The 24,665-nt window shown below is 39.6% G+C and overlaps 3 protein-coding genes across 7 annotated transcripts in view; 1 reads left to right on the top strand and 2 right to left on the bottom strand.

Annotated features, from left to right (window-relative positions):
- The window catches only part of cdkal1 (CDK5 regulatory subunit associated protein 1-like 1), a 127,399-nt gene extending 121,975 nt beyond the window's left edge, over window positions 1–5,424 (bottom strand). The window contains exons 1-4 of one of the 3 annotated variants that reach the window (XM_085919162.1): window positions 5,256–5,389; window positions 4,002–4,209; window positions 3,741–3,918; window positions 3,511–3,623 (exon numbers count right to left, since the gene is read on the bottom strand). In XM_085919162.1, coding sequence (XP_085775288.1) covers window positions 3,511–3,623; window positions 3,741–3,918; window positions 4,002–4,077 — 367 coding nt within the window. In that variant the 5' untranslated portion in view covers window positions 4,078–4,209; window positions 5,256–5,389. Of the gene's footprint in view, window positions 1–3,510; window positions 3,624–3,740; window positions 3,919–4,001; window positions 4,210–5,255 lie in introns of all 3 variants that reach the window. The other 2 variants (XM_085919163.1, XM_085919164.1) reach the window with 2 other exon arrangements.
- Window positions 5,425–5,813: 389 nt separating this feature from the next.
- On the bottom strand, window positions 5,814–14,901 carry LOC147052153 (transcription factor E2F3-like). Of its 3 annotated transcripts, XM_085917611.1 has the most exons (9): window positions 14,317–14,901; window positions 12,721–12,835; window positions 11,942–12,072; window positions 11,164–11,252; window positions 10,900–11,058; window positions 10,154–10,268; window positions 9,710–9,848; window positions 8,909–9,224; window positions 5,814–8,822 (listed from the first exon to the last, which is right to left on the bottom strand). In XM_085917611.1, exons 1-8 carry the CDS (start codon window positions 14,596–14,598, stop codon window positions 8,950–8,952), a joined length of 1,305 nt encoding a protein of 434 aa, XP_085773737.1. In that variant the 5' UTR covers window positions 14,599–14,901; the 3' UTR covers window positions 5,814–8,822; window positions 8,909–8,949. The 3 variants fall into 3 exon arrangements, with proteins under 3 accessions (XP_085773737.1, XP_085773735.1, XP_085773738.1); XM_085917609.1 differs by having other exon boundaries at window positions 5,814–9,224; XM_085917612.1 differs by lacking the exon at window positions 14,317–14,901 and adding an exon at window positions 13,966–14,115 and having other exon boundaries at window positions 5,814–9,224.
- A 732-nt stretch (window positions 14,902–15,633) lies between these two features.
- mboat1 (membrane bound O-acyltransferase domain containing 1) lies at window positions 15,634–24,344 on the top strand. Its single transcript, XM_085917608.1, has 13 exons — window positions 15,634–15,974; window positions 16,993–17,138; window positions 17,368–17,445; window positions 18,765–18,860; window positions 20,207–20,262; window positions 20,381–20,435; window positions 20,848–21,043; window positions 21,166–21,358; window positions 21,529–21,632; window positions 21,725–21,789; window positions 22,043–22,175; window positions 22,250–22,401; window positions 22,752–24,344. Exons 1-13 carry the CDS (start codon window positions 15,885–15,887, stop codon window positions 22,912–22,914), a joined length of 1,527 nt encoding a protein of 508 aa, XP_085773734.1. The 5' UTR covers window positions 15,634–15,884; the 3' UTR covers window positions 22,915–24,344.
- Window positions 24,345–24,665: the final 321 nt, after the last annotated feature.

The following is a 24,665-nucleotide window of genomic DNA, read 5'->3' as shown; positions in this document are numbered from 1 at the left end:
CAAAAGCTCACACACACCGCATCATACATTTGCCCTATATCGAAGCGCTTCTCGTTACCTCAAAAGTGTATGTCTGTCAAACGGCCAAGTGTGCACGTTTCTAAATGTGAGAGGAGGAGTTAAAGGGAACATTTTAAGGCTTCACTCACTATGACACGGCGGCGCGTAACATTGCGTAGCGCACGGCCGGCCAATCAGAAGCATCCTCACCCTGCGATTTATGAATGAATGAGGTGCTGCGTCTGAGACGTCTACAGCCACACACTAAAAGCGAGAATACTCTGCGGTGATGTAATGCAATCACTCGGAGCGGATTAAAAACAAGTGGTGTCTGAAATATTACAAATAACAAGTTGAGATGTTTCAAAATAAGCATAAAAGGACATGCATAATAAATATAAAAGTCCAAGGGGCAATAATATGTCATTTGCATTTAACCACAGGAAAACCAAAAAAAAACAACCAAATGTTCATCCCAGCTCAAATATCTGCAGACCTGTTGTTCAACATCATCTTAGCAAAACACCTCATACCCCCTGAGAAGCCATATCCTCCAATTGCCTGTGACCAAACAAGGAACTAAGAGCAGCCCATTTGGCTGACACTGTGTACAAGGGAGTTGTTTTGCCTAACCGCTATGTAAAACTCATAACTGAAGTGTTTTGTGTGAGCACGGCTGGCAGCGACAGAGACAGGGAGGGAGAGGATTGCATGAGAGCATTTATCTACACGCCTTTCTATGAAGTCAATTTCTGGCACATTGTTCCAGCCTCTCAACGAGCCCGTTTGCTGGCAGTGCGCTATGACGGGTTAACAGTGCCCTCTTTGGTCGTACAGTGGGAGACATTAAATGTGGGCCAGCACATACAAGCCCAGACAGACAGTTGAGCAGGTGTAAACACAATAAAAGCAAAGCGACCCACTGCAATCTGCCATTTGAGACAAAAGGCTGTGAATTGCATGACGTTTCATTTATTTTTATTTCAATGCAATTGCATGAATGTTGATGAACAACTGATGGAGGATGATGTTTTTTTGTAGGTAAAACTAAAAAGAGCATGCAAAAAGACTTACAACTTAAAAAACAAAGCTATATTTTGCAGCTCCTTGACACAAACTGATTCAACAGACATTGCAGAGAAAAAGTTACACATCTAAAAATTGTGAATGAGAAAAGAAAGGGTTGTTTACAAGAGTGTTTCTTAGCTGTAGTATGACCTCATCCTGTTTTTCACTTCTCTTGTGGTAAGGCTGCCATCTAGACGCCAGCACAATAACTGCTACTACGTTTCACACCAGGTGATGTCATAGTTGGAGAAAGAATGAAAGAGTTGGAGGGGGGGGGGAGTACTACAGAAAGAGAAAGAGGAGAGTACGTGAGGGAGGGGGAGAAGGTGATGTCATGTTTTTTATAGCTTGGTCTTTGTCTAAAGGTGTTTATGAAATGATGGGGCATCAATCTGATGTGCATATTTCTCTTTCAACAATTTGAAGAAAAAAACACTCACTCAAAAAGTAAGGGAGTGGGGCCTCTCAAAACATGAGGTCAGAGAAAAACACTAACAAAGAGGAAAAGACAGAAGACTGCAGAGAGGAATGAAAATGCAATCAAACTAATCCTTCAGCTTTAGCAGAGAGCTGCTGGCCCTTTAATCACTACCCTGCAGACATGGCAGAAAGTGGTAGACAATAGGGAGAAACAATATTCCCCAATGGTTGGTGAAGCCTCAAACTACTTAACGGCATGAAAGAATACCAACCAAGAAGGCTCATGACAGACATCCGACAATGGTATGATAAGACTGAAGCTCTTCATACAACTTAACTATGTATTATATGCATATATTCTACACCAACCTTTGCCAGAAGGCGGTCAAGTTGTAGGTTTTGCATGGTTACATTCCTACCTAGCCATGGCACCTATATAAAAAGTGAATCCACTAATTAATTATGTAACTTCTGCCACCTAATTAAAGAGAATATCATCTTTGTGCCTGTCACCTGTGGTTAGCATAGATACATTATTAATAGTAAATAAATTTTTGGCCCAATTAAGTGAAATTAGGTCACTGCCCCAAGGCGCACCTGATGCTATCTCACGGCACACCAGTGCACAGAAATTCCTTAACATACATTTCACACAGACATTCTGACAGTAGATACCTATGAGAAACACTTTTTAGGCCATAAATAAAAAAATAATGGAAAAACAGTAAGTTCAGCGGTATAGGTCTTATTGTGCCCCGACTGCGTATTATTATGTTGCTGCACATACCATAATATTTGGAAGATTCATTTAACAAGCACACAATAAGAACCAGGAATTATGAGATTCTACAGAAAAAAAAGAGAACTGAGAAAAAAGAAAATACTATCCATAAAAGCACTTTCTGATCTTATTACCAAGACACTATTCCATTATACTGTCTTGAATTGCACTTTTATTTGCAATGGACCTTGAAACAGCTGTAGAAGCAATGTACAGTAATCAGATTGGGAGAAAGGTGGATATATTTGCCGCACAGGAACTAAAGCGAGAATAGAAAACAACTCTCCACCTACTTTCTGACAAATGGTACTTTTATTTAATTACAGATTCAAAGCACCTTGACGGTAAGGCAATTTAAGAATTCCTACTATATAGGCTTTGTAGACATTCAAAAACAAACACATCAAAAGTGAATCCAGAGCCCTGAAGGTTATATAGTGCAGCAGTGATTGATTCTTTTAGGTAAAACTGGATACTTTGCTATTAAAATTCAGCCCATCGTTTATTTGGGCTTCCTAATGGTGGATAATGCACTGGCATTAACTGTATTTACTGCATGGACAAGATTCAATGTTGATGCTGCACAAATTCACGTTGTGGCCTTACACAAAACTCAAGTTATCTTTTCTGGTGTAAAATAGGAATTCTGGTGTCTCATCTCAAGTCCTCCGGTGACACATGGGGGGGGGGGGGCGGGGGGATGTCATCTATGACCTTTAGAAATTAAAAATAAATTAATAAATTTTATGTTTGATCTTTAAATAATCTTAAAATCTATACAGACCTAATGACAATCTTTTTTTAACACTCCCCATAATGAGGGAAGAACTTTCTTCCTGGAGTCTCACACATTAGCTTCCCAGAAACATTTTTTCAAAAATGTTAAAAGGATTATCAATTTCTGTAGTCCATCACAGATCATTACTATAGAATCCCATCTTACTAATAAAACATTTATAACATTTAAAGCATGTGAAATAGCACACAGCACATTGCAGAGCTGAAATGTTGAGGGAGAATTTGCAGCAAACAGGGCAACACTGCCCTCTTGTGTTTCATAACATCATTACACAGATTCCAATGCCATATAAGGTACAACTTAATTGATTTAAAGTGAAATTGCACTTAATCTTCCGATATTTAACATACATTTTCTTTCTTATTAGTATGTATCATCATTTTAATTGCTGAGTAGATTTCCCATTATTTTAAAACAATACAGATCACAGAAAGTTTCTTACTTGTCATTTTGTATCCACTGGCAGCAAGCTGTCCCGCCATGTACTCCCCATCTGAGTTGTTGTGACTGCAGCCCCAAGTTTTCATCCAAATTTTCTGAGTGCCAGGAATTAGACTGGAAAGACATTGAGAGGATTATGAATGGAAAGGCTAAGTCTTAAAACATTTGAATAGCATATAATACAAATCAGTTCCTTAGCAGTAAGAGATAAAGATGTATGCAATGACCTACCTGTCAGCTTGTAGTTCCTCACTGTTCAAAATGGCATTTCTTTTCCTGGCTCTGGGTATGATACTCCTACGAGCAGACTGCCTCTCATGAGGAGTGGGATCACTAGAGGACACCATGTCCTCAATGTCGTCAATCAGAGACTCACAGGCTGAAGGCATGATCTGAAATAGGTGCAATGCTTTGACAGCAAAATTGAGGATTAACTTCCGATACAACGTGCTGCTGTTAAAGTCTATAATTAAGCGGATTATCTCAACTCACTTTTTTTCCCCCGTAAATTCACAAAACCTTGATAATCACAAATACTGGTACATTTGTGTACTTGCCAGCCATCCATCAATTTCTATACCACTCGTACCCTTATGGGTAGCAGGAATGCTGCAGCCCTTCCCAGCTGACTTTATGCAAGATGGAGAGTGCACCTTGGTGACGGTCACCAGCCAAACGCAGGATTGCTTGGCTTGCTGGTCTATATAGGATATGTTCATGCCTGTTATTATTTTTATTGCATTCGAACATACAGCGATTCATAGTTCATTTCAAGTATATGACACCAAATCACAAAAGAAGTTGTCTTAGGGCACATTACACATCCTAAACTTATTCTGTTTATTAAACACACATAAAATATTGTATGAATATTAGAAATATAAATATTATACGTGTGTGTGTGTGTGTCTGGGTGTGTGTAACATGTAGATGTGATGTTCTGTTGTTAACATAAGTTAAATGGGGGCCTCTAGTGGTCACAAGTTGCCATAGCAGCGCTGTGCGCATTTTGTAGATGAATATGTATATGTAACTAAAGTATAAATACTGTAAATATGATTTTAAGACTCTTTTAATATTATAACAACTTTTTATAACAAGGTAAAATACTGTAAATCTGTTTTCATAAGTATTTTATTATAACTTATTTTATGACAAATCACAACACTGCAACTGTTTTTAGAACTCTTATTATAACTATTTTAGGGGGGGGGGGATCCGCGATGCATGAAGCCGTGATAAACGAACCACGAAGTAGTGAGGGATCACTCAAAAGATGTTTACTGCAATCGCACACACAAGGCTAGTGTGTAAATTAAATTTCGAAAATTATTACTATAATCCAATACCACCATCCGATATCTGATTAGATGCCTTGAGATTTAAAGCCAATAATGTATTATTTCTCTTCTAAGCTTATTTATATTCTCCACATAAACACAATTATAGCATGCGGCGTAACACAAACGTAGATCAAGACATCCGATCTTGGAACGATCGCTGGCTTTGCCTACACGAGAATGCACCAATCGTTGTTTTTAATGCACGTGCATGAGACTGCAAAGGACCTCGCGGTACCGGACGAGTGGTACCGATTTTTACTGTTGCAGAGAAAGGTGCTTATTTGGAGTCACCCATGTGCTTGTTTGGACTCTGATAGATGATAGCACATTTAAAAGACGGGTAGTACACGTGACAGCAAGTTTGCCCAGCTATTCATAATGCACTGCAACATTTTAGCCTTACCTCAGTTGAAATGTGGCAACTTGATCACTTGGAGTCCAAATCAAATGCAGGAAACAGCCAGACGAAGCACCAAAACAGACGTATCAAGGCTCCCTGTCAGCCATATTTTCCTGACAGGAGCGTACCGTGAGAGAAGAGGGACAAACTTTATAAACAACAACGCGATTCAACGGTAGTCTGACTATGAACCTCCAAAATAATAGATGACGGACTTGTGTAATGTTGCGGTGGTGTTGCATCTTGACATTTATCAATTGCATATTGATATTTATCAATTTTCTAGTAGTAGAAATTCATTAAATATTAATCATAGCATAAGAATAATGACTGATTAAAGGTGATATGAGAACATTTATTTCAAGTACATATCAAACTACATCTTACTGAGATGGTTTAGAGTGCAAACCGTCTGGTTATTGCAGAAATTGGGTCAAAAAATGAACTAATTATAATACAAATGAAAATAAACTATGGTAATTAGTAGGGATAATAGTCTTTTGCTGTAAAGGTTGATGATGTGAACATTAACACCCCACCCACAAAATCAAAAGGGAATAATTCTTGCTCAGTTATTTATTTTATTCAAATGTTCAATTACAAAGTCTGACAGTACAAAAGAAAACTCCCATTTCACCCTCCCCAGAACATACAACCACAATTGATAATTCCTCATTTAACTCATGTTAAAGTAACCTTATGAACACACATCAAAAACAAAAACACTAACATTAGACATCAGACCAAGAACCGTTCACCCAAATTGGAAAAATCTAAATCCATGTTGGGTTATTCTTCCCAGTAATTAGTAGATTCAGGCAGTATTTATATTTTTTTCCCCCATACAAAATATTTTGTTTTGGTGGCTTTGAACCAAATACTTCAGTTTGAATTTGAACCACAACAATTAGAACAGTGCTGTTTAAATGTTTGCTCTTATTTGGAATAATTTCTTTGAGAATAACATTTGCAACAGTCATCATGAAACTTATCTCACCTTGTGTAAGCAACACTATTGACTGTGCATTACAAAAATATCGACATTCCTTTAGAAACACATGGTGGAAAGGCACAATCTTTCCGAAAACCAGGTCTCAAACACACAAAAAGCAGACAATATTGTGACCAGATCCAGAAAAGTTGGCTTGTATATAAAGGAGTATTAAGGCCATTCTGAAAAGAATCATAACAAACGGAACAGAAGTTGTATGTTTACAAGAGTAAAGTCAGAATTTAAAAAAGTCATACATTTACAAGAATGACATGACAAATGTTTGCTAACAGGTTGATGACAATCTTTTTCACAAATACCGCCGCCTCGCTCTTCCAATTCATGAATCACGTCATACATATTCACTACATATTAAAACACTTTAATTTGACAGAATAAACACCACAAGAGGCCACTTCAATTTGCATTGCTCGTTTTTTTGGAGCAAACAAGTGTTTCCGACAGTTGCATAACACCCCCCCTTAAATAAGGGTATTTAGATTTTGGAACTCCATCAATTTATTCTCTTTTTTTTTTTATATATAGTGTATTTTCAGTTTGGCCGCAATACTCCACAATATTTTCCCACAAAGATTTGACAATTAAATGTGGAAAAGGTCTCACCCACTTTTCATAACCACAAAAGACAGACACCAGTTTTTTGTAATCTAAAAAGTTAGGGCGGGGGGGATTAAAGGGTAACTAATGACTGGACCTTAACAAAAAAAAAAAAAAGTAAAACTAAAATTAAGAAAATAACAGCAAAGTCCAAAATAGTTAAAAACTGACACACAGTGTCACAGAAGCAAAGGTAGACACTTGAGCAGTGGACAGAAGTCACTGTTGCCAGTCCCGTGGAGACAGTCATGTCTTGTAATGGCCATTTCAACAACTCACAGTTAGGGCGAGTGAGTCAAGGAATACACAATTTGGGCTTGATGAATGGCAATGACAAAATTTAAACCACACACACACACACACACACACACACACACACACACACACACACAACAAACTAACTCCTGCAATAAATGTGTCCATACCAAAGTACTCTCTACTGTATATAAATTTAGGACACAAGTGAGACGGGTACAAGAAAGCTTCACTCCTGACACCGAGGTAACCTCCATGACAAAATAAGCAATGGTGACATTTATTTTTATGCCCGATTACTATTGTATTGTCAATCATTTGAGAGGTAGCCCACAGTACCTTGTGCACGAACAATTTGTAGAAAACCGTTCATTCATCCATTTACACATGGCAGGCTTACTCTAGAGCAAGCAAGATCTGACGTAAACGCACACAATTGCACAAACACACTAGCAGGTCGGGGAAAAACGGGGACTACTAAGAGCAGCAATACGACCTGCAGCCGCAGGTTTCCCGAGCTTGAGATTCAGACAAGATAATTGTGTTTTATCTTCAGTACTTCATTCAAAATATTGAGCCACTGGGAGGGGGAGGGAGAGGGAGTAGTGGCGTTCAATGAGGGATGATGTTGAATGTATTCAATTCAATGTGGTTGCTTTTTTTTTTTTCTTTTTTGCAATTGAGATATTACTAGTTCATTCTAACGGTTTTAAAATCCGGAAAAAGTACATCCTAATAAATCACCTAAAAATACTACTCACCGAGACATGTCTTATACTGCTTAGCAGAAAACATGTAAAATGGAGGTGGTCAATGGTCACCTTTTTGTCCCAGACAGAGCTGTGGGATATTATGACAGGAACACAAAGCCAAATGAACATTGTGCAGGTATGGTTACTTAAATTTATGAGGCAAGCAGTTAAGATTAAGGATGTTTCAAAAAAAGGGCCAGATTTGTCAACCAGAATGTGTGATGGCTATAAACGCTGACATATTTATTATATTAAAACGTTTAAGAGATGACTCTGGTGCAAGGGACCACTTTCATTTCCAAAACTTCAGAGTATTGTTGAAGATCAAATTGACATAAAATTCTAGAGGAAATTTTACAATATAGTCCATGCACCCACTAGTCCAAACATGATATTTTGAGTAATATTGTTTCTGTGGATTATGAATGAAGCAGCAAAATTCACCCACCCATCTGATGTTAGCACTTGCTGTTGACTGAAAATGACCTCACAGTGCCTAAGGGCTCAGCTTGTGAACATTACACGACCAAAGCAAGTGACAAGTGGCAAAACGACCGCCTCTTGAGATGAATAAAAACGGGTGTCTTCCATAAACACAATATTAATCAGAATACTGATTTGACCAGAGGGACCGCATACAACATATTGTAAAAACTATAACTATGACTTCCCTCTTAAAGTTAAGGGGTCATCTTAACATGTGCATTCATTTTGCGGCAAAAAAAAAAAAAAACTCTTTCCTAGCTTCCCTTCACAACCCAAGTGGTGTCTTCTGTTGATGCCGGTCTGACGCGAATCATTTACAAAGGCTTATATTTTTCTTAAAGCATTTTAAGTACCTAGTATCTCCCTTAAGCGTCACAGGAGTTCTCCCAGAGCCTGAGATGGGACGTCTTCACCTGAATCTCTTTTTGGGACACCACGAGTACACATGGCATTTAGTCTGTCTGGGAACTGGAGGGAAAAACAGCCCTTTTTGTTGAACCTGCTTGTATTTAGGATTGACTTGTACTAACTACAAAGTCAGCCTCCAAGCTCACCGTGTCTTCAGCTCACTGATTCGGATCTGCTTCAGCGAGCACTAGCTGCCCAGGAGGTCGTCCAGGCCGAGCGATGGCATCCTATCAAAGTCACAGGTGTCAAACAAGTCGCTGATTCCTTGGTCATCTCCCAAACTCAAAAGGTAGTCATCTTGCTCGAGAAGAGGTGGCCCCAGGTTCAAGAAGGGCCCCAGCGATGAGGGCATCTGGTCTTCTGTTTGCTGGAGAAGACTGGTGTACTGTGACGAGATGGGCGAGAGAGTCGTGACGGACACGGTGGCAGAGGTGCCAGTGGACGTTGTCGGGACGGTGGGCTCTGTAGTAGATGAGAGCAATGATCAGTTAGTCGTCACTTAAAATCAGTTGGACTGATTGACTGACCGGTTTCAAGCATTTTTAAGTTGGTCACGCAATTGTCAACGCGTCAGTCAGCTGCAGTCATAATTTGGGGCCGGCACAGTTCAAGTAGTTCACGACAAACGCAAGTACCGCACACTTCGCATGCAGCCAAAAGACAATAAAATAAATAAAAGTTTGGTGTACCTTCCCACAGACTGAAATGACATTGTCCTACTGTATGTCGTTTCTATTTGACCAGTGCTGTCAATATATACATATATAGTTTTGTTTTCTTCTCTATTTGGCTGCAAGTCTACACCTCTGCATAGGACATAGAAAGTATGTTCGACACCATTCATGACGGATTGATGGTACACCTACAATCATGTACACTGCATTGTCTTTTCTCAAAATTATGGCGCACACTTTCTATTCCCTAACATGCGGGTTTTTAAAGCAGACCTTGAGGGACTTTGAGGAAAGGCGAGTTCCCATTGATGTCCATGCCGCCATTCTTCACCGGACTACTGTGATCATTCTCGTCTGGACACAACAGAACCTCTATAGGACCTCTGGTACTGGTCAAGTGGATGGATAGACTCTGAGGAAAAAAATATTTTGTTTAAAATGGGGGGGAGGTGGTGGAGGTGAATTTTTAGAGTGCTTGAAAGAAAGAACACTGTATAAATACAATTTTTCCACTACTGCATGAAATTCCAAAATGTGCACCATGTACTCTGTTCTCACTATTATAAAATTACTTTGAGAGTTCGTACAGCTTAAGGCGGGATACAATCAAAACTTTTTTGCCCTGCCAGTGGTGCCGGTTCTGGCAGGGCCACCACAATACGACTCATGTTGGGCTACACCAAAAAAAGACGACTGCGCTTGATGCTGAGCACATACCTCATCAGGGTCCGATACTTCTAGCTTAGTGTCTGTGGGCGCTTTGATAACAATAACAGTCTGATCATGAAGGTCCCCGATCTGATTGATGTCTTCATATGTGACATAAGCAAATGTAATTGAATGGTCAAAGAAAATTGATGGATTTTAGACTATCATGGACAATTGTGATGAAACACACATGCAGGTTATATTGGTTCTGCGCCATCGGGGGTAAAATGAAATGTGTAAAAATGGCTCTGAGCTTATTTTACTCACATGGGAACAAGCCACACTGTTCAGGGAGTATGCATGGTACATTCACATGTTCTGACTACAGGGCTTCATATTAGATGAAAGCCCAGACCCGCAGTCCACAGCTAAAACCTACATGTGACGCATCAGATAGCTGAAAATTGTAGCTAATAATCCAGCAAAACAGATGGATCATTTATTTGTAACATTAGCATGGAATTCAAGTCCAAAATGTTCTTTGTAATAATACGTTCTAAATACCCCCAGCTGATTAATATTGCATTTGCGGTGTAAGAATTCAGTTTTTCAGCCATTCCAGGATAGCATTTTTAGATTGGGGTGGGGGGGGGGGCACCTGGAACATATTGCAAAGTTTAGACTTCGCCTAGAGTTAGAGTTGTTAAATTCCGGTAATGTTTGTGCAGAAAGAGAAAACAGATGTTGCTGACCAAGTGCTACTGGACCTCTCAAGATCACGGGACTGACCCGCAGAACAAAACAAGAAAGGATATTTCTCATTGCTCGGCGACTCGCTCATGTGCTTCGCATCCAGGCTGCATCTTTGGATGAGCTGCTCGAGTCTGCGCTCTTCTTCCGCCAGTGCAGTAACTTCTGCCGTCAGTCTTTGTCTCTGGTTCAGTGAGCCTTCAACCTCCAACAGACTACAGCCCCTGTGAGCGCCAAACGATTAGAAACACGCTTCTCCCGCAGTCGTGGTGTTGAATACACGCAATGGGAAAAGTAGCACAGTAAGAAAGAGGGCCATGTCAACTTACATCCATTGAATGTTGTTCTTTGATTTCTTCTTGATGAGGTGAATGCCCTCAAGTACATTAGTGATGTCATACAGCCTTCTTTTCTGCACCTAAAATCAGGAAGAAAGACAAGCCATACGAATACCCTTCACCACAAAACATTAATATGTTTTATGTTCAAATGTTTTTTATTGCATACAAAGTTTTAAAAGTCGACCCGAGCGACTACATAATCAAGAAAATAGTTGGGGTTTTTTTAAACTGAATGCAAATACATTGAACATAAGGTTAAATACAACAGAACACTTCCCAGGCAGTGATTCTTTCATATACCAATAGAGGGAGGCAGTGTTCCACTGGTGGTACTAGTGCCACAGTTTGAGTATAATGACATTTAAAAAGCCAAAACAACTCCACACTAACAAACGTTTCAAAATCCATTGTGCCTTGGGTTGTGTCATCTATCACAAACAATTCCATTTTTGTTGTCTTTTTTTTTTTTTAAATCAGTCTCCCACTGCCACAAAAACAAACACCTGTTGTGTCTGTTACTGTGCTCTGTGTGTGTCTCAATCTATAATGGGTTCAGCATGGGGAATGTGTCATCATTGGGTAGTCACACTGTCCTTCAAAACATGGACAATTGCAATCTAAGGAAGTCTCTGGAGCACGTCACGTGTTCTTTCGCGATATATATCCAGGTCATTTCACCGACCAGCCCTATCCAACACCTAATGTGGTTGCTAGAAGATCTACAGTACCATCAATAGGCAGCTCCTCGGTTTGAGGCGTGGCGTACCTGCAACGTTTCCGCAGCAATGTTTAGGTCCAAAACCCCATCAACAGACTGAGCGAGCAGGTCCACAAACTTCTTTGTTAGGAGGCCCAGGGACGTGTCATACCGCGTCCTCTCTGGCGGAGACTTGGGCGCTGCAAAAGGAAAAACACAACATATTAATCTATAACCCATTGGCCATCCTCTAATTATATATTATAAATGTTCAACATTTACATTGCAACAAAGTTATCTTAAACAGCCTTGTTGTGTTTGATTGGAATAACACTGAGATACTCCGTTATTGTAACAGACAAAAATGTAAGACTGTCTAATTATAACTGAGATGTGTGCACAAAAAAAGATCTTAGAGCAACCATGGCATATTAAAAAATCTATATATATAAAAAAAAACTTTCCCCATGTGTTTTTAATGAGAAACAGTAAAAGTAAATCTCATATATATGAGACTGCCTTCACCAAAAATAAAAAAGACCAATTGTTCTGCTAACAAAGGTCTCCAACAAGCAAAATAGACAAAATGTTTGCAGTGTTATTTTATAACATGGCCATTGTCTGTTCAATAAGAGTGTGCTTTTTTTTGGTGTGCCGGCTATATTACCAGACTTAAAATAAAATGTAAAAGAATTTAAAGTCTAATGAACCAACAGAGAAATGTACATGTGCATCTTGAATTACTGGAAAAAAAACAATCGTGTAAAATTGTGTTTATTAAGTTCTAAATGTGTCAAACTGAGGCGCACTTATAATAATGTATAGAATAATATGAACAAAGGACTTACTTTTCGGTGTTTTTAAATGTGCTCCATTGGCTATTGTACCTCTGCCTCTCGGGGTCCTTGGTGGTTCCGACTGGTACTGGTGGTCTGAATCGTCGAGAGCCAGTCGCCTTTTGGCCTTCAAGAAGGATATGGAATGGAAAATAAGCTTTTTGTTGAAATTGAATTTAAACATTACCATGCATTGATTGATTGACCTTACAAATGCTTGTTTGATTTCAATCCCCATGATTTTTTTTTTTAGACAATCTCATATTAACAGGCTACAATTTAAAGTTTTGAATATTTTCTAGTCGTGTCATGTCACCTTGAAAGAGACATGACTACTAAATTCCACCCGATGACTTTGTCTGATCAAATTTTAAGGAGAACCAATACACGTTTATATTCTTTATAAACCCAACATTGCTCTTAAGGGTGCAGACATTTTTAGACTTTTCAACAAACTCCCAAAACTTTTCTTCAGACAGCAAGTCCACTTTGGTGTACGTTTTGGAGGGCAATGCAGCATGCCGAAGATGCAGCCCACCTAAAGTGTGTCATACAAGACACACCCTTTATTAATCATACCACCACAGATCTTGCACATTTTATTCAGACTAGTCGGTAAGTCCCACGTCCCCTGTTGACAATCGAAATGTCAGCCATTTTATATCAGCAAGCAGCTCCCCCCTCACCCCGTCTGCTCATGGCTTTGGCCTCACAAACACGCGAGTTCACCTCGAGAAATGAACTGGTTATAACGCAAAGAGTTACAATAACCAACACCCGAATAAAGCTTGCACTTTCCGTGTGGTTTATGCATGCTGGAAGTACAGGAAATATGCAAAGTAACACTGAAGGCAACAAACTCGGGTTTCACTAAGAAAGACATCATCATGTTCCACTTTATTCAGTGGAGTCAGTCAACATCCACTTGTTGGAACTTGTTAAAACCTCTTCGAAAAAGAAGAATTACTCCCCGCCTCGTCAACATTGCGACTAGCCATGACAGCTAACTCATTTTCATGCTTCAATACAACTTGCATCTTAATCGACGATCTGACGCTGCCGTGTGGTGATAAAACTGAGGTGAATCTAAAGTGTTGACAAGAACGAGGATATTCAGTGGAAGGCAAACGTCAAATACCAAAAGAGTAGAAATGTGCAAACGTGGAGTAAAAACAGCCGAATACCACCCCAACCCCCCCAAATTTAAGGACTAAGAGAGCAGCCACTAGGCCACCGCTAACGTTGCTCATCTCTTACCAATGTTTCCATCTGGCAGCGAGGCTGAGGTGAACTCAAAAGCATCACGAAGTTAGCACTGCGAGCTGTTCGCACACCAGTGTACACAATGTCAACATGGAGCCATTTTATATGGTCGTTTTTTTTTCTTATCCAAACTCCCCCCTCAACCCAACAGAGGTCCACTTGGACAACTAGTAGTAGTTAGTTAGCTGCCCGGCTAAAGCTGGGTCGTGGGACCGGCTAAGTGGCTAGCAGCTAGCTGGCAGAACAACAAGCTCGGCTAACCTTAGCAGGCTAGCCTTGTGTCGTGTTTCGAGTTATTAGTAGCACACAAAATGCATTCAAACGTGATGTTTTTTGCAGGATTACCGGTGGTCTCCCCAATGCGGGTCGATGTCCTGTTCCATTTGCTGCAGCTTGTTGGGGTGTTGTGTAAATGTTGTTAATCGAGGGCTCGGATAAACATACATTGGAGGTCTGGGTAACGTTGCAAGGCGGCGGTGTCGTTATTATTTGGATATAAGTAGCGTTGCCTTGTGCAGGGTTTAAACGATCCGAGAGCGCTGTCAAAATGATATTATTGTCTAAATGGGAGCCCCCAACGCCCGCTAAAATCACTTTGTCCGAGGCCGAAGAGATCCCTCTTCTCATCTTGTTCTCGGGTAGCCCCCTTTTTCTTGTCTCGACACTTTCAAGCCGCTCCGTTTGCTAATCCAGCGCAATTGTTACAAAAATAATCAGAGCAAAGCGAAGATAAAAGTCTGAATCATCGACTTTCGAAAAGTATTTGGCCTCGTGTACGTGCATTTAGGCAGATGCAATGGATTAGAAAGTAGCGCAACTCTCGTTTTAGCCCGTCGAGAAATGGCTTCAGGAAACGGCCTGATGAATGAAGGGATACGGTTTACGCGCTCAAGAGCCCTCCCGCGAAACTCAGATTTCCCGGGAAGATTTCAAACAAAATTTACATACTGAAGACTATTGGCGGATCAGTTATCAGTCTCCGCCCTGTTTCAGATGAATCTGCCCAATGGCATCGCGGAGTCCCGTGCGCCACGTGCTCATTGGCAGTTGTAAACAGGCAACGTCACTTGGGAAACGTGCTGTAATTCCCAACTGAATCGCTAGATGGCAATAGCAACTAACTATAAAATAGAATATAAGTACAGTTTGTGATTATTAAAACTTTTTGTTGCTCTTTGTACATGGAATATGCTAGTAAAACTAAGTAAGTAAAAACTAAGTGACAGGAACTGATTTTTGTTGTTGTTGTTGCTGCCTAGAATTCCCTTGGAAAATAGTTGTGTGTTTTTTATTTCAATGAGATATTGTATTGGAAAAAAATATGGGGGTCAATGCGATTGGCTGGCAACCAGTTCAGGGTGTCCCCCGCCTACTGCCCGATGACGGCTGGGATACCCTCCAGCACGCCCGCGACCCCCGTGGGGACAAAGCGGATCGGGAAATGATTGGATGAAAAATTGTACCGTATAATTCACCAGATTATATTTAGCCCTTTTTCTAAGCGACATAAATGTTATTTGTTTCAATTTAACAACTTTGATTTAACTCACTGAGGTGAACAGCATTTAAAAAAACAAGTTGAACGGACAGCAATCGAATAGCTTTTATTTTGAAGATACATAAGGAAATTATGCTCATCTTCATTCTGGTGTCAGACTCCAAAAGCACTGCCAGTTGCTGTTGTGGAGTGATTGAAAGAGGCGGAGAAGGAGGAAGGCGCAAAATTCCGCCGGGCGTGCTTGGCAGTTTGGGATTTCACCAAACCGTGGACTGGTTTGACTTGTCACGGGATCCATTATATGCACGATGTATTTCAGTTAACCAAATTAGTTTCTGCCTTGTTTTAAAAAGGCAATAAAAGGACGGGTAGTCTAGATACAAGTTTTTATTTTTTATTTTTTTTATTTCTTGGGATGGCCGAGCGCGTAGACAATGTATATCGGACCACTGGTTCTCAGTGGCTGATGCCTGTTACTGAATATTTGGGATTTCCTCTCGCACTGGTAAGAACACTGCTGTAGTATTTAACCTTGTCACAGTGGTTTTCTATCACATATGCATGTACTTGTTTGGAAAGACGCGTCGTGATTTATATATCCTCACACCTCCAATTAACCCCCCCACCTCAAAAAAAAAAAAAAAAATACCCACATGATCTTGTCTCAGTTACTCACAAATGACGTCATCATAAAATCAGTCCCCGTGCAATTGATCACAAGCTTATATCCTTGCAGGAAACCTTTCTTTTTCTGCTGTCTGAATGGCAACAGGTGGATGAACGGGTTCATGTTGTTTCCAAAATAACAGAATTGTAAGAGTGCAATTCTTTCACGAAAACAAGTGCTCAGGTGTTTATATGATTTTTAACAGAATGCAAATTGAACGATAAGTTATTTCAGAACAGCACAAACATTGAACAAAACATAGCAGTAAAGAAAATTAGATCGTCCATGCTTAATCATCATGAAATTGCCAATATTTCAAAATGTCTCCCAAACCTCCAAACACAACTATGAATGAATGAAAACGGATGAATCCATGGAAAGTGACCCGACATAATACAAGCTTCCTTCCAAGTTCCAAACACATGCATGTCGGGTTAATCGAAGTCTCTAAATCTGATGGTGTAGCGGCACATTGACTTCGGCTCAGACAGCGTGAGTTCAGCTTCCACGTGCCCTGCAACTGACTAATAATTGTTGTAGTTCTTTATTTGAGTGTAAACGGTTGTTTGTCGAAGTGCCCTGTGACTGGCAGCTGACCAGTCCACTACAGAATGGACCCAAAGTGAGCTGAGATTCCAGCTCAGCTGTGACTCCAGTGAGGACTCATGCAATTGGAAATGGGTCGATGTTTTGTTTAGTTGAGTTTATTATCAATCAAATAAAGTGTGATGTGATTGGTCAATGCTTTTAAGAGGTGCCTTGATGGGGTTTTCAGGGGATACGTACACTGACTCGAGTTAAAGGCTAAAACAACATAAACAATACGCAATAAAAAAAAAAATGATGTGCTACTCAGGTGAACTTTCTGGCGTGTCAGCTGTTTGCTCTGTCGTTTGCCTTCTGGTTTCGTCTCTACCTCAGTCCTCAACGGAGCAGTCCCCTGGTGAGGCACACGGTGGCTGCTCTGCTTGGTGTCACATTCATCATTTTCTGCTTTGGATGGTACAGTATGAGGATCTTTTACATCACACTCACCCACTTGAACATATGTTCAAGTATTAAATACAGTAATTCAACTCTTTGGCCAGTACAGTTGGACTTTAAGTCCATAGAGTCTGGCAAGAGATGAGTATCATAAAGGGAATTGACGCTTTCTCATAGTCCAGTAAATGAGGAAGCAGCACAGGTGACCATGAAATGTAGTTCTTATTACGTGTGTCTCTCTTTGCAGGTACTCCACTCACCTCCTGGCAGTGGTGCTTGCAAACTACCTTATTATCATCCAAGCTGACATCAGCAATGTACACAGGTAAATATGTTTTGTTTGTTTGTGAGATCCATTCAATTCAAGGACAAACTGTTCAACTGTTGTTCAATTGGTGCCTTTTTCTTGAGATTCTTAGAAAATAAAAAGTGCTTATGTTTTGGAAGTCTTACATATCTAGACAGAAGGGGTAAATTATTAGACACAAACAATATTACATCTGGGTCTGTATGGAAAGGGGGCCTGTGTTTAGATTTGTACCAGAGTTCACCTGTTGAGTAACTATCCATTAATGTTTTGATCTGTGATTGAATCTGCACAAATGTTGAACTAGCAAGTCTACCGGTATGCAGCAGGTTCTTACTTCTGATGCTCTAGATTGCTTTTAGATAGAAGAAGCTCTTTTGTTCTTAACCAGCCAATGCGGTCTCTGGACCAGACTGACCAGTCCGAGGGGCAAGCTGGGACAGGAATGATACAACGGCGAGTGAATGAAGTCATGATAGTGGTCAATTAGATAATTGACGCAAAGCACATTCCAGCGCTCCGGATGTAACCTGAGTGAAGAAACTGTTGATTGAAAGTATGCCACCAATGTGAAACTTGTCCCGGAAACGTCAGCCTAACAGATCAGTCTTTTGAATCAAGAGAAGAGAAAAAAAACCCAAAGTATGCGCATGTGTTTAAAGGGCCTGGTTAAATCTTGACTGCTCCTGTTCCAATTGGTAACAGTGTTGGGGTTTGCACCTATGTTTATATTTAGGAATGAGACCAAACAAGTCAGATCCAGTTTGTTGTGAAACTTGAGTGAATGGAGTAAAACAGACAGGAGAGAACTGCAGGCTGTGTTGAAATTCTTCTGTATGGTTCACTTGGTGCCGCTGTGTAAAGCGGTATTTCATTTTAAACATAACCCATTAATAGAAATATTTGCACAGGTCCATGTTTTTGCATAGACACAATATTTGTTATACAGTAATTTCCGGACTATAAAATACTACTTTTCTCACAAGCTTTGAACCCTGCATCTTATAGTCTGGAGCTGTTTATCAATGCATTTTTCATGATTTTTATGAAATTGTAGGATGATTTGTTTTTGTAATACAAGCAATAGAAATGAGGACACATCATTTAAAACACCTGCAGAATTTTCCCCTTATTTTAGCTGGTGCGTTTTATAGTCTGGAAATTACGGTAATTTAAATGACCTTGTACTCTTCAGGCTTTGTTAGTGACAGCATTTGGTCATTTGATCTTGAACCAGATTCCGCGTGTGTTGTACTCGACTAGATCATCAATTGAACCTCACAAAAATCAATAATCAACTGAACCTCTCACAAAAACATATTTCTGTTCCCTCCAAGGTATTCTATGGTGGTGGCGATGGGATATCTGACTGTGTGCCAAGTTAGCCGAGTCCTCATCTTTAAATATGAAATACTGTCCACTGACTTCTCCGGGTGAGAAAACTGTCTTTGCCACACCTTTACTACGGCAATCCATTAGTAACTTCACTTTGCATGTTATCAACTAACTTTTCCACATGCTTACTCAGTCACCAGTGACACGGCCTTCAGTAAATACAGTGCCGCTGATTAAAAGGAGGCAGTGTGTGTGCACTGTTTGTTGTGTGACATTGTTTAAGCAGGTGGAATTCATATTGCCCTCCTGGCAACTGGTATTTAAAATTAGGAAACACTTCTGAGTGTGGTATGTGCGGGTAAATGAGCGTCAATATTTTGTTATGTTTTTGTTAGACTCAAAAGAGAATAAAGAGAGTAAAAGGAACGGGAAAAATAAGCTACATGGTTATCACTCATGGACTGTTGCGCTTTATTGCGCAACACCGGTTCGAGGAAGTCAAACATCCAGAAAGTCAAGTCAGGGCTCCACTAAATTTAAGCAAGTCAAGTTATAGCTTGGGTTAAACACATCATAAGTGAAGCCGTACGATGGTGTTTAGTCATATTGGCCACTTTTCTCTCAATATTTATTCAAGAGTTAGACGTACACAATGGTCATTATTTTTAAATGACCCAAACCAATGTATTATTTTGTCTTCACAATTATATTCAGAATCTAGTTACTCTTTGATTAGCTATTGGTGACTAAACTGTGAAGGAACAACAAAAACAAAACAAATGACACATTGAGTTGTTGAATGTAAATGTCAAAGATAAACAAGGACTCGTCAAGTCTCATGAATATCAAGTCAAGTCAAGCCTTGTCACGTTTTCGCTGTGCAAATCCCAAGCCTAACTCAAGTATCCCACCTCAAATATTAAATGAATAAAAGTTTAGATACAAGACTAAATGCAGACAATGCGGTACAAGACTAAATGCATTAAATGAATAATTCTAACAAACATGGGACATCCTACTTTCATTCAGGTGCATGCTGGAGATGCTAGCGGTAGTTATACCGGCCATGAGTAGAGAAAAAGGCATTTGCTGAGCAAGGCTCCACCAATAAATGTACATCAGCTGACTTTGTTCGTCAGCACAGCTCTCATGCCAATGAGTATATTGGCAGGCTCCCATCACGCCACATGACTGCGCTCAGTTTACAGGCAGTTGACTTGGTGAATCACTTGAAATCAATTTCAGTGTGTGCAACTAGTTACTGCGCTGTGCTCTCCTGTAGCTCAAGGTTTTTTGTGAAATTAGTGAGATTCAACACATAACTTGTTAGGTTTCCCTCATCACCATCATGGTCCATGTTGGTTTTGCTTGATCATGAATAAATTGCTTAGTAAATGAATACTGATAGTGTCTAACAATATTTATATATTTATTTTCTGCTCAGGCCACTGATGATAATGACCCAGAAGATTACCTCGCTTGCATTCCAGCTCCATGACGGTAAGAAAACACGCACACACACCTATTAGTGAGGTTAAAGAGGTGATTGATTGTGGTATGTGAGAAAAAATACATTTGAAACAATGATACCGATATAGTAAAATATTTTTTATTCTAGGTATGTGTAAGAAAGCTGACGAACTGACCGCAGAACAGAAGCTACTGTCAATATCGTGAGTTTGCGTGTAAATATTTCATTACTAACACAGTGGCATTCTAATTTTTGGTGGAAAGGAAAGAGTTGTGTTATTCTGAGATATCATTTTGCATGGGGAGGATCACATTCAGAACAAATATGTTTCGACTATTCTCATGATGATAATATTACAGTGTGTCCTATAAGTTTGGGTATCCATTTCCATTTCAAAATCTGGCATTTCTGATGCGGATCAACTTCCTCTCCAGTGCCTCTACAATCACAAGAAATCAATTTTGATCACACTTATGAACTCCTTTTCATCTCACAGTAGAATTACTTTGATCCAAATAGCGTTCTCTTCTTTCATCTAAAGCTCTTACACTATTCTGATGGGTTTTTCTTTTCTTCATTTTTCATTTTCTTTTCTTGTTCTGGTCTATGTGAAGTGTGAAACCTACTCTTGTCGAGTACCTGAGTTACAATCTCAACTTCATGAGCGTGCTGGTGGGTCCGTTCAATAATTACAAGGACTACATCAACTTCATTGAGGGCACACATATCAGCACCAGGCTCAAGCAGCAACGCGCCAGCATGACTAACGGCAAGAATGGCTACCACAAACGTCCTGACCTGTCACCTCTGGTAAGATTCTACTTTCATATCTTGTCATTCTTGATTATTGTATGCGCTCTTAGATTTCTCGCCTTTGTTTTAAAACGGTAGTTCGGATCATCCTGTTTGTGTTGTGTCCATCACCTCCACAGAACGCTGTCTGTCAAAAGTTATTGGTGTGCTGTGTTTGCATGCTCTTCTTCCTCATCATCACACGGTCGCTACCAATAACGTACAACGTCCACCCCCACTTTGTCAGCAACGCCCCCTTCATCACCCGACTCACCTACGCATTTTTTTCCATTCAAGCTGCAAGACCCAAATTCTACTTTGCTTGGACCCTAGGTGAGTAACATAAATGTTGTGCTGGGGCGTGAAGAAACCGCTGCAGACATTTGACTCAGCTTAGCAGTTCTGACCTCATTGCGAAGCTCATACTGCCTGTTATGAAACGCTTATGACTTTACTTTGCAGCTTTAATCTTAAATTAGCTTTTCGTTCTTCTATCATGTCAGGTGATGCCATCAACAACGCTGCCGGGTTTGGTTTCTCAGGAATGGATGAACGTGGAAAAGCTACCTGGAACCTCCTCAGTAACCTGAATATCATGCGAGTTGAGGTACTGTCCATGTCCTTCAATGTGCAATTCATGAGTTTGGGGAGAGATTTAAATGAATAATCCTTTTCCACTTGATTGTTTGTCTTTTACAGACAGCAACCAGCTTCAAGACTTTCATTGACAACTGGAACATACAAACGGGAAATTGGCTTAAAATGTAAATATGTAATGTTTATCACGTGGGATACTTCCAGACTGTATTAGTATTTGCTTTGGTTTTCATTGAGTAGAATAACATTGACAACAATAGACACGCATACATTTTTCTGCTCCATGGGATCAACAACATCTTTTGTGTTACAGCAGTGGCATGAAATATAAACTGCCATATTGTGGAGGTGCACTGTATTTACTTTTACTTAATACGAAGGACAGTTTTGAACGTTCTGCCCTTTTCCGCCACTCATCAGGGTGTGTTACAATCGAGCGCCGCGTTACCGTTTGGTCCTGACCTTCATCTTGTCTGCCCTGTGGCACGGCATTTATCCAGGATACTATTTCACCTTCATCACTGCCATCCCGGTCACGATGGCAGCACGAGCTGTGAGTTCAATACATTTTTAATATCTACATTAAACCACTATAGTCCTTAATTTCCATCAATCTTTGTCCACAAGGTACGAAAATCTTTCCGTCACTACTTCTTGGGTTCTAGAAGTTTAAAGTTGGCTTACGACGTTTTGACGTGGGCTTCCACCCAGCTGGCCATTTGCTACATGGTCATGCCCTTTCTACTGTTGGCAGTAGAACCAACCATGGTCTACTACAGGTACCTTCAATGCATCATCATGTTTTTGGCCTCTAACATAAAAAAAAGTATTCATGCAAGATAAGATTATAAAATTGAAAAATATATTTGGACTTATATACTGCACAGGGACTAAGTTTTTTTCTAATGTTCTGTAAGATGCCACAGGATGGCACTAAAGCCCTCGCGATTAGGAAAGTAGTAATCGGTGTAAAGGAAGTACGATGAATTAAGGTTTTAAGAGCTTTATGTGTCAGGGAGACGTGTGGTAGCAGAGGTTCAAGAGAGTTTTCAAGAGGTTTCCAACTGTACAACCACAGAAAAAAGATCTATCGGGCTATTTTGTGACACTGACTATGGCTGTGTTCCAGGTCCATGTACTTCTACATGCACATCCTCAGCATCTTAGCTGTGATTGTCCTGCATCCCAAATTCAAGAGCAAAGTAATTTCTGCCATCACAAAGGCCAGCACACACATCTCGTTTTCCCAGTGTCTATCTGTCCATTGTAACAACAATGACAAAACACACTAAAGGCCTCGATTGGCTTCCAGGGAAACCAAAAAGAGGAAAGAACAGTAGAGTGCTATTTATTCTTTTAAGACAATCTAGTCGTCAAGTGGACATCATGAGCCAGTATTGTGTTGCCAGTGCATCTGACAGAAGATCTCTATTGACTGGAGGCGCCCTATCTCGGTGTGGGACTCTGGCCAGCGCAGTGGGAGAGTGAAAACACGCGCACATGCTAGACTCAAATACCACACACACACACACAAGCAAGACACTAGAGGACAAATATGTGGCTGTGATGGCGCACAAAGCTGTTATTGTGTGACTGGAGCTCCACTACCTACTGTTACCAGACACTCCCCAGTGTGTGCGCGGGTTTGTATGTGTGCATGTCACAAGTCAAACAAGTGAGCCTGTTCAATATATATTTATCATGGTGATAAAAAAAAATGGCTATTGATATCCAATATATTGAAGCTAAAGGTTTATTTAAAGCACTGGCTTGCAATCGTTTTATATTATTGGAAGATATTAACTTATGGTGAAATTTGAGCAATGAATGCAGTAATATTTAGAGATAAAAAATTGTATTGGTTTAATTTGAAATATATCCTACTTAAAAGTTAAATGGAAATTATATATATAAAACATTTTTAATAGACACTTCTTAAGATTAAATGCTAATGTATTGTATTTAAAAAATAAACATATCTAACCCATGCAAAAGTCAATAGCATATAATTGAGTCGTGCTGAAAAATGTATTGCTTTACAGATGAACATTCATTTGAGAGAAAAAAATCCATTATCACTAGGTCACCGGGTGTATTGGGTATTATGTCACTGCTAGCTTTATGTATTGGTGTTCTAATAGGATGAAAATAGGTGTTGTATTTCTCCCGGGAATTGATAACATGTCTCCCCTGTGGCACGTTTGTTTTCATATTTGGACTTTGAAATGTCTGTTCAGAGAATGTATTGTTTGTCAGAAAGTTTTTCGATAAAACTGTTTTCTTTTTGAGTATGTTAAAATTGACGTATTTTAAGGTATATGTATAATTCTGGAGGTATAAGTACTGGTAAAATGATGAATCTTGAATCAACAAATATTGACATTGATTTATGTGTTGTTAAATATTGCTCCTATTTATAGACATTGAGAATTTTTGATGGAGAAAAAAAAAGTCAGTGTTGCCCAAGTGCAACCCATTTGATGTGATTATGCACCTATGTTGTGTGGTTTTAGTCAACAGAGAAATATGTCAGTGCACAGTATGGCTGGATTGTTGGAGAATGTATTCAGTGTGATTTTTATCTTTTTTTGGTTTACACACGATATAAAACATACTGTGAGTGAGTGTGTGATTTTTTTCCATTCTTTTTTTTTAAACTGTACTGTACATATTTTTTTTAATTGTGTGAAATTTAACCAATAAAGCTTCCTGACAAATTGAATTTTTGGAACTTCAGTGTAAACAAAAGCAAACAACAACATCTACTAGTCACATTTAGACATACTGTGTTAATGAAGTCATGAAGACCAACTTGTTTTTTTTCAACAGACATTGCTGGATAAGATCAATATATATTAGCATTTACTTGTATGTCTAACATCCCAAGTCATGACTAAGATTATTTATTTTTTTGGCAGTCTTCTACTAATATTAGTCTTATTAGAGCCGAGTTAAAATTGTCACCTTACCATGGAGAAGGGGCTTGTGTTTGCCAGTGATGCTGGGGGTTAACGATTTGGGCTTTCTGGGTTTGCCATGGCAA

The sequence above is a fragment of the Syngnathus leptorhynchus genome, chromosome 8 (genome assembly GCF_054491065.1).
Source record: "Syngnathus leptorhynchus isolate UIUO chromosome 8, UIUO_Slep, whole genome shotgun sequence".
Classification (NCBI taxonomy): domain Eukaryota; kingdom Metazoa; phylum Chordata; class Actinopteri; order Syngnathiformes; family Syngnathidae; genus Syngnathus; species Syngnathus leptorhynchus.
This window is presented reverse-complemented; position numbering and strand designations above follow the sequence as displayed.

Bases quoted from the DNA above. Each gene is read 5' to 3' on its own strand.
- mboat1 (XM_085917608.1), top strand. From the start codon at position 15,885: ATGGCCGAGCGCGTAGACAATGTATATCGGACCACTGGTTCTCAGTGG. The intron at 18,861-20,206 runs GTGAGAAAACTG...TTTTCTGCTCAG, and splicing joins CTGTCCACTGACTTCTCCGG to GCCACTGATGATAATGACCC. The intron at 21,359-21,528 runs GTGAGTAACATA...CTATCATGTCAG, and splicing joins CTACTTTGCTTGGACCCTAG to GTGATGCCATCAACAACGCT.
- LOC147052153 (XM_085917609.1), bottom strand. From the start codon at position 14,598: ATGAGAAGAGGGATCTCTTCGGCCTCGGACAAAGTGATTTTAGCGGGC. The intron at 11,253-11,941 runs GTACGCCACGCC...TCCTGATTTTAG, and splicing joins TTGCTGCGGAAACGTTGCAG to GTGCAGAAAAGAAGGCTGTA. The intron at 11,059-11,163 runs GTAAGTTGACAT...TGGCGCTCACAG, and splicing joins AAGAACAACATTCAATGGAT to GGGCTGTAGTCTGTTGGAGG.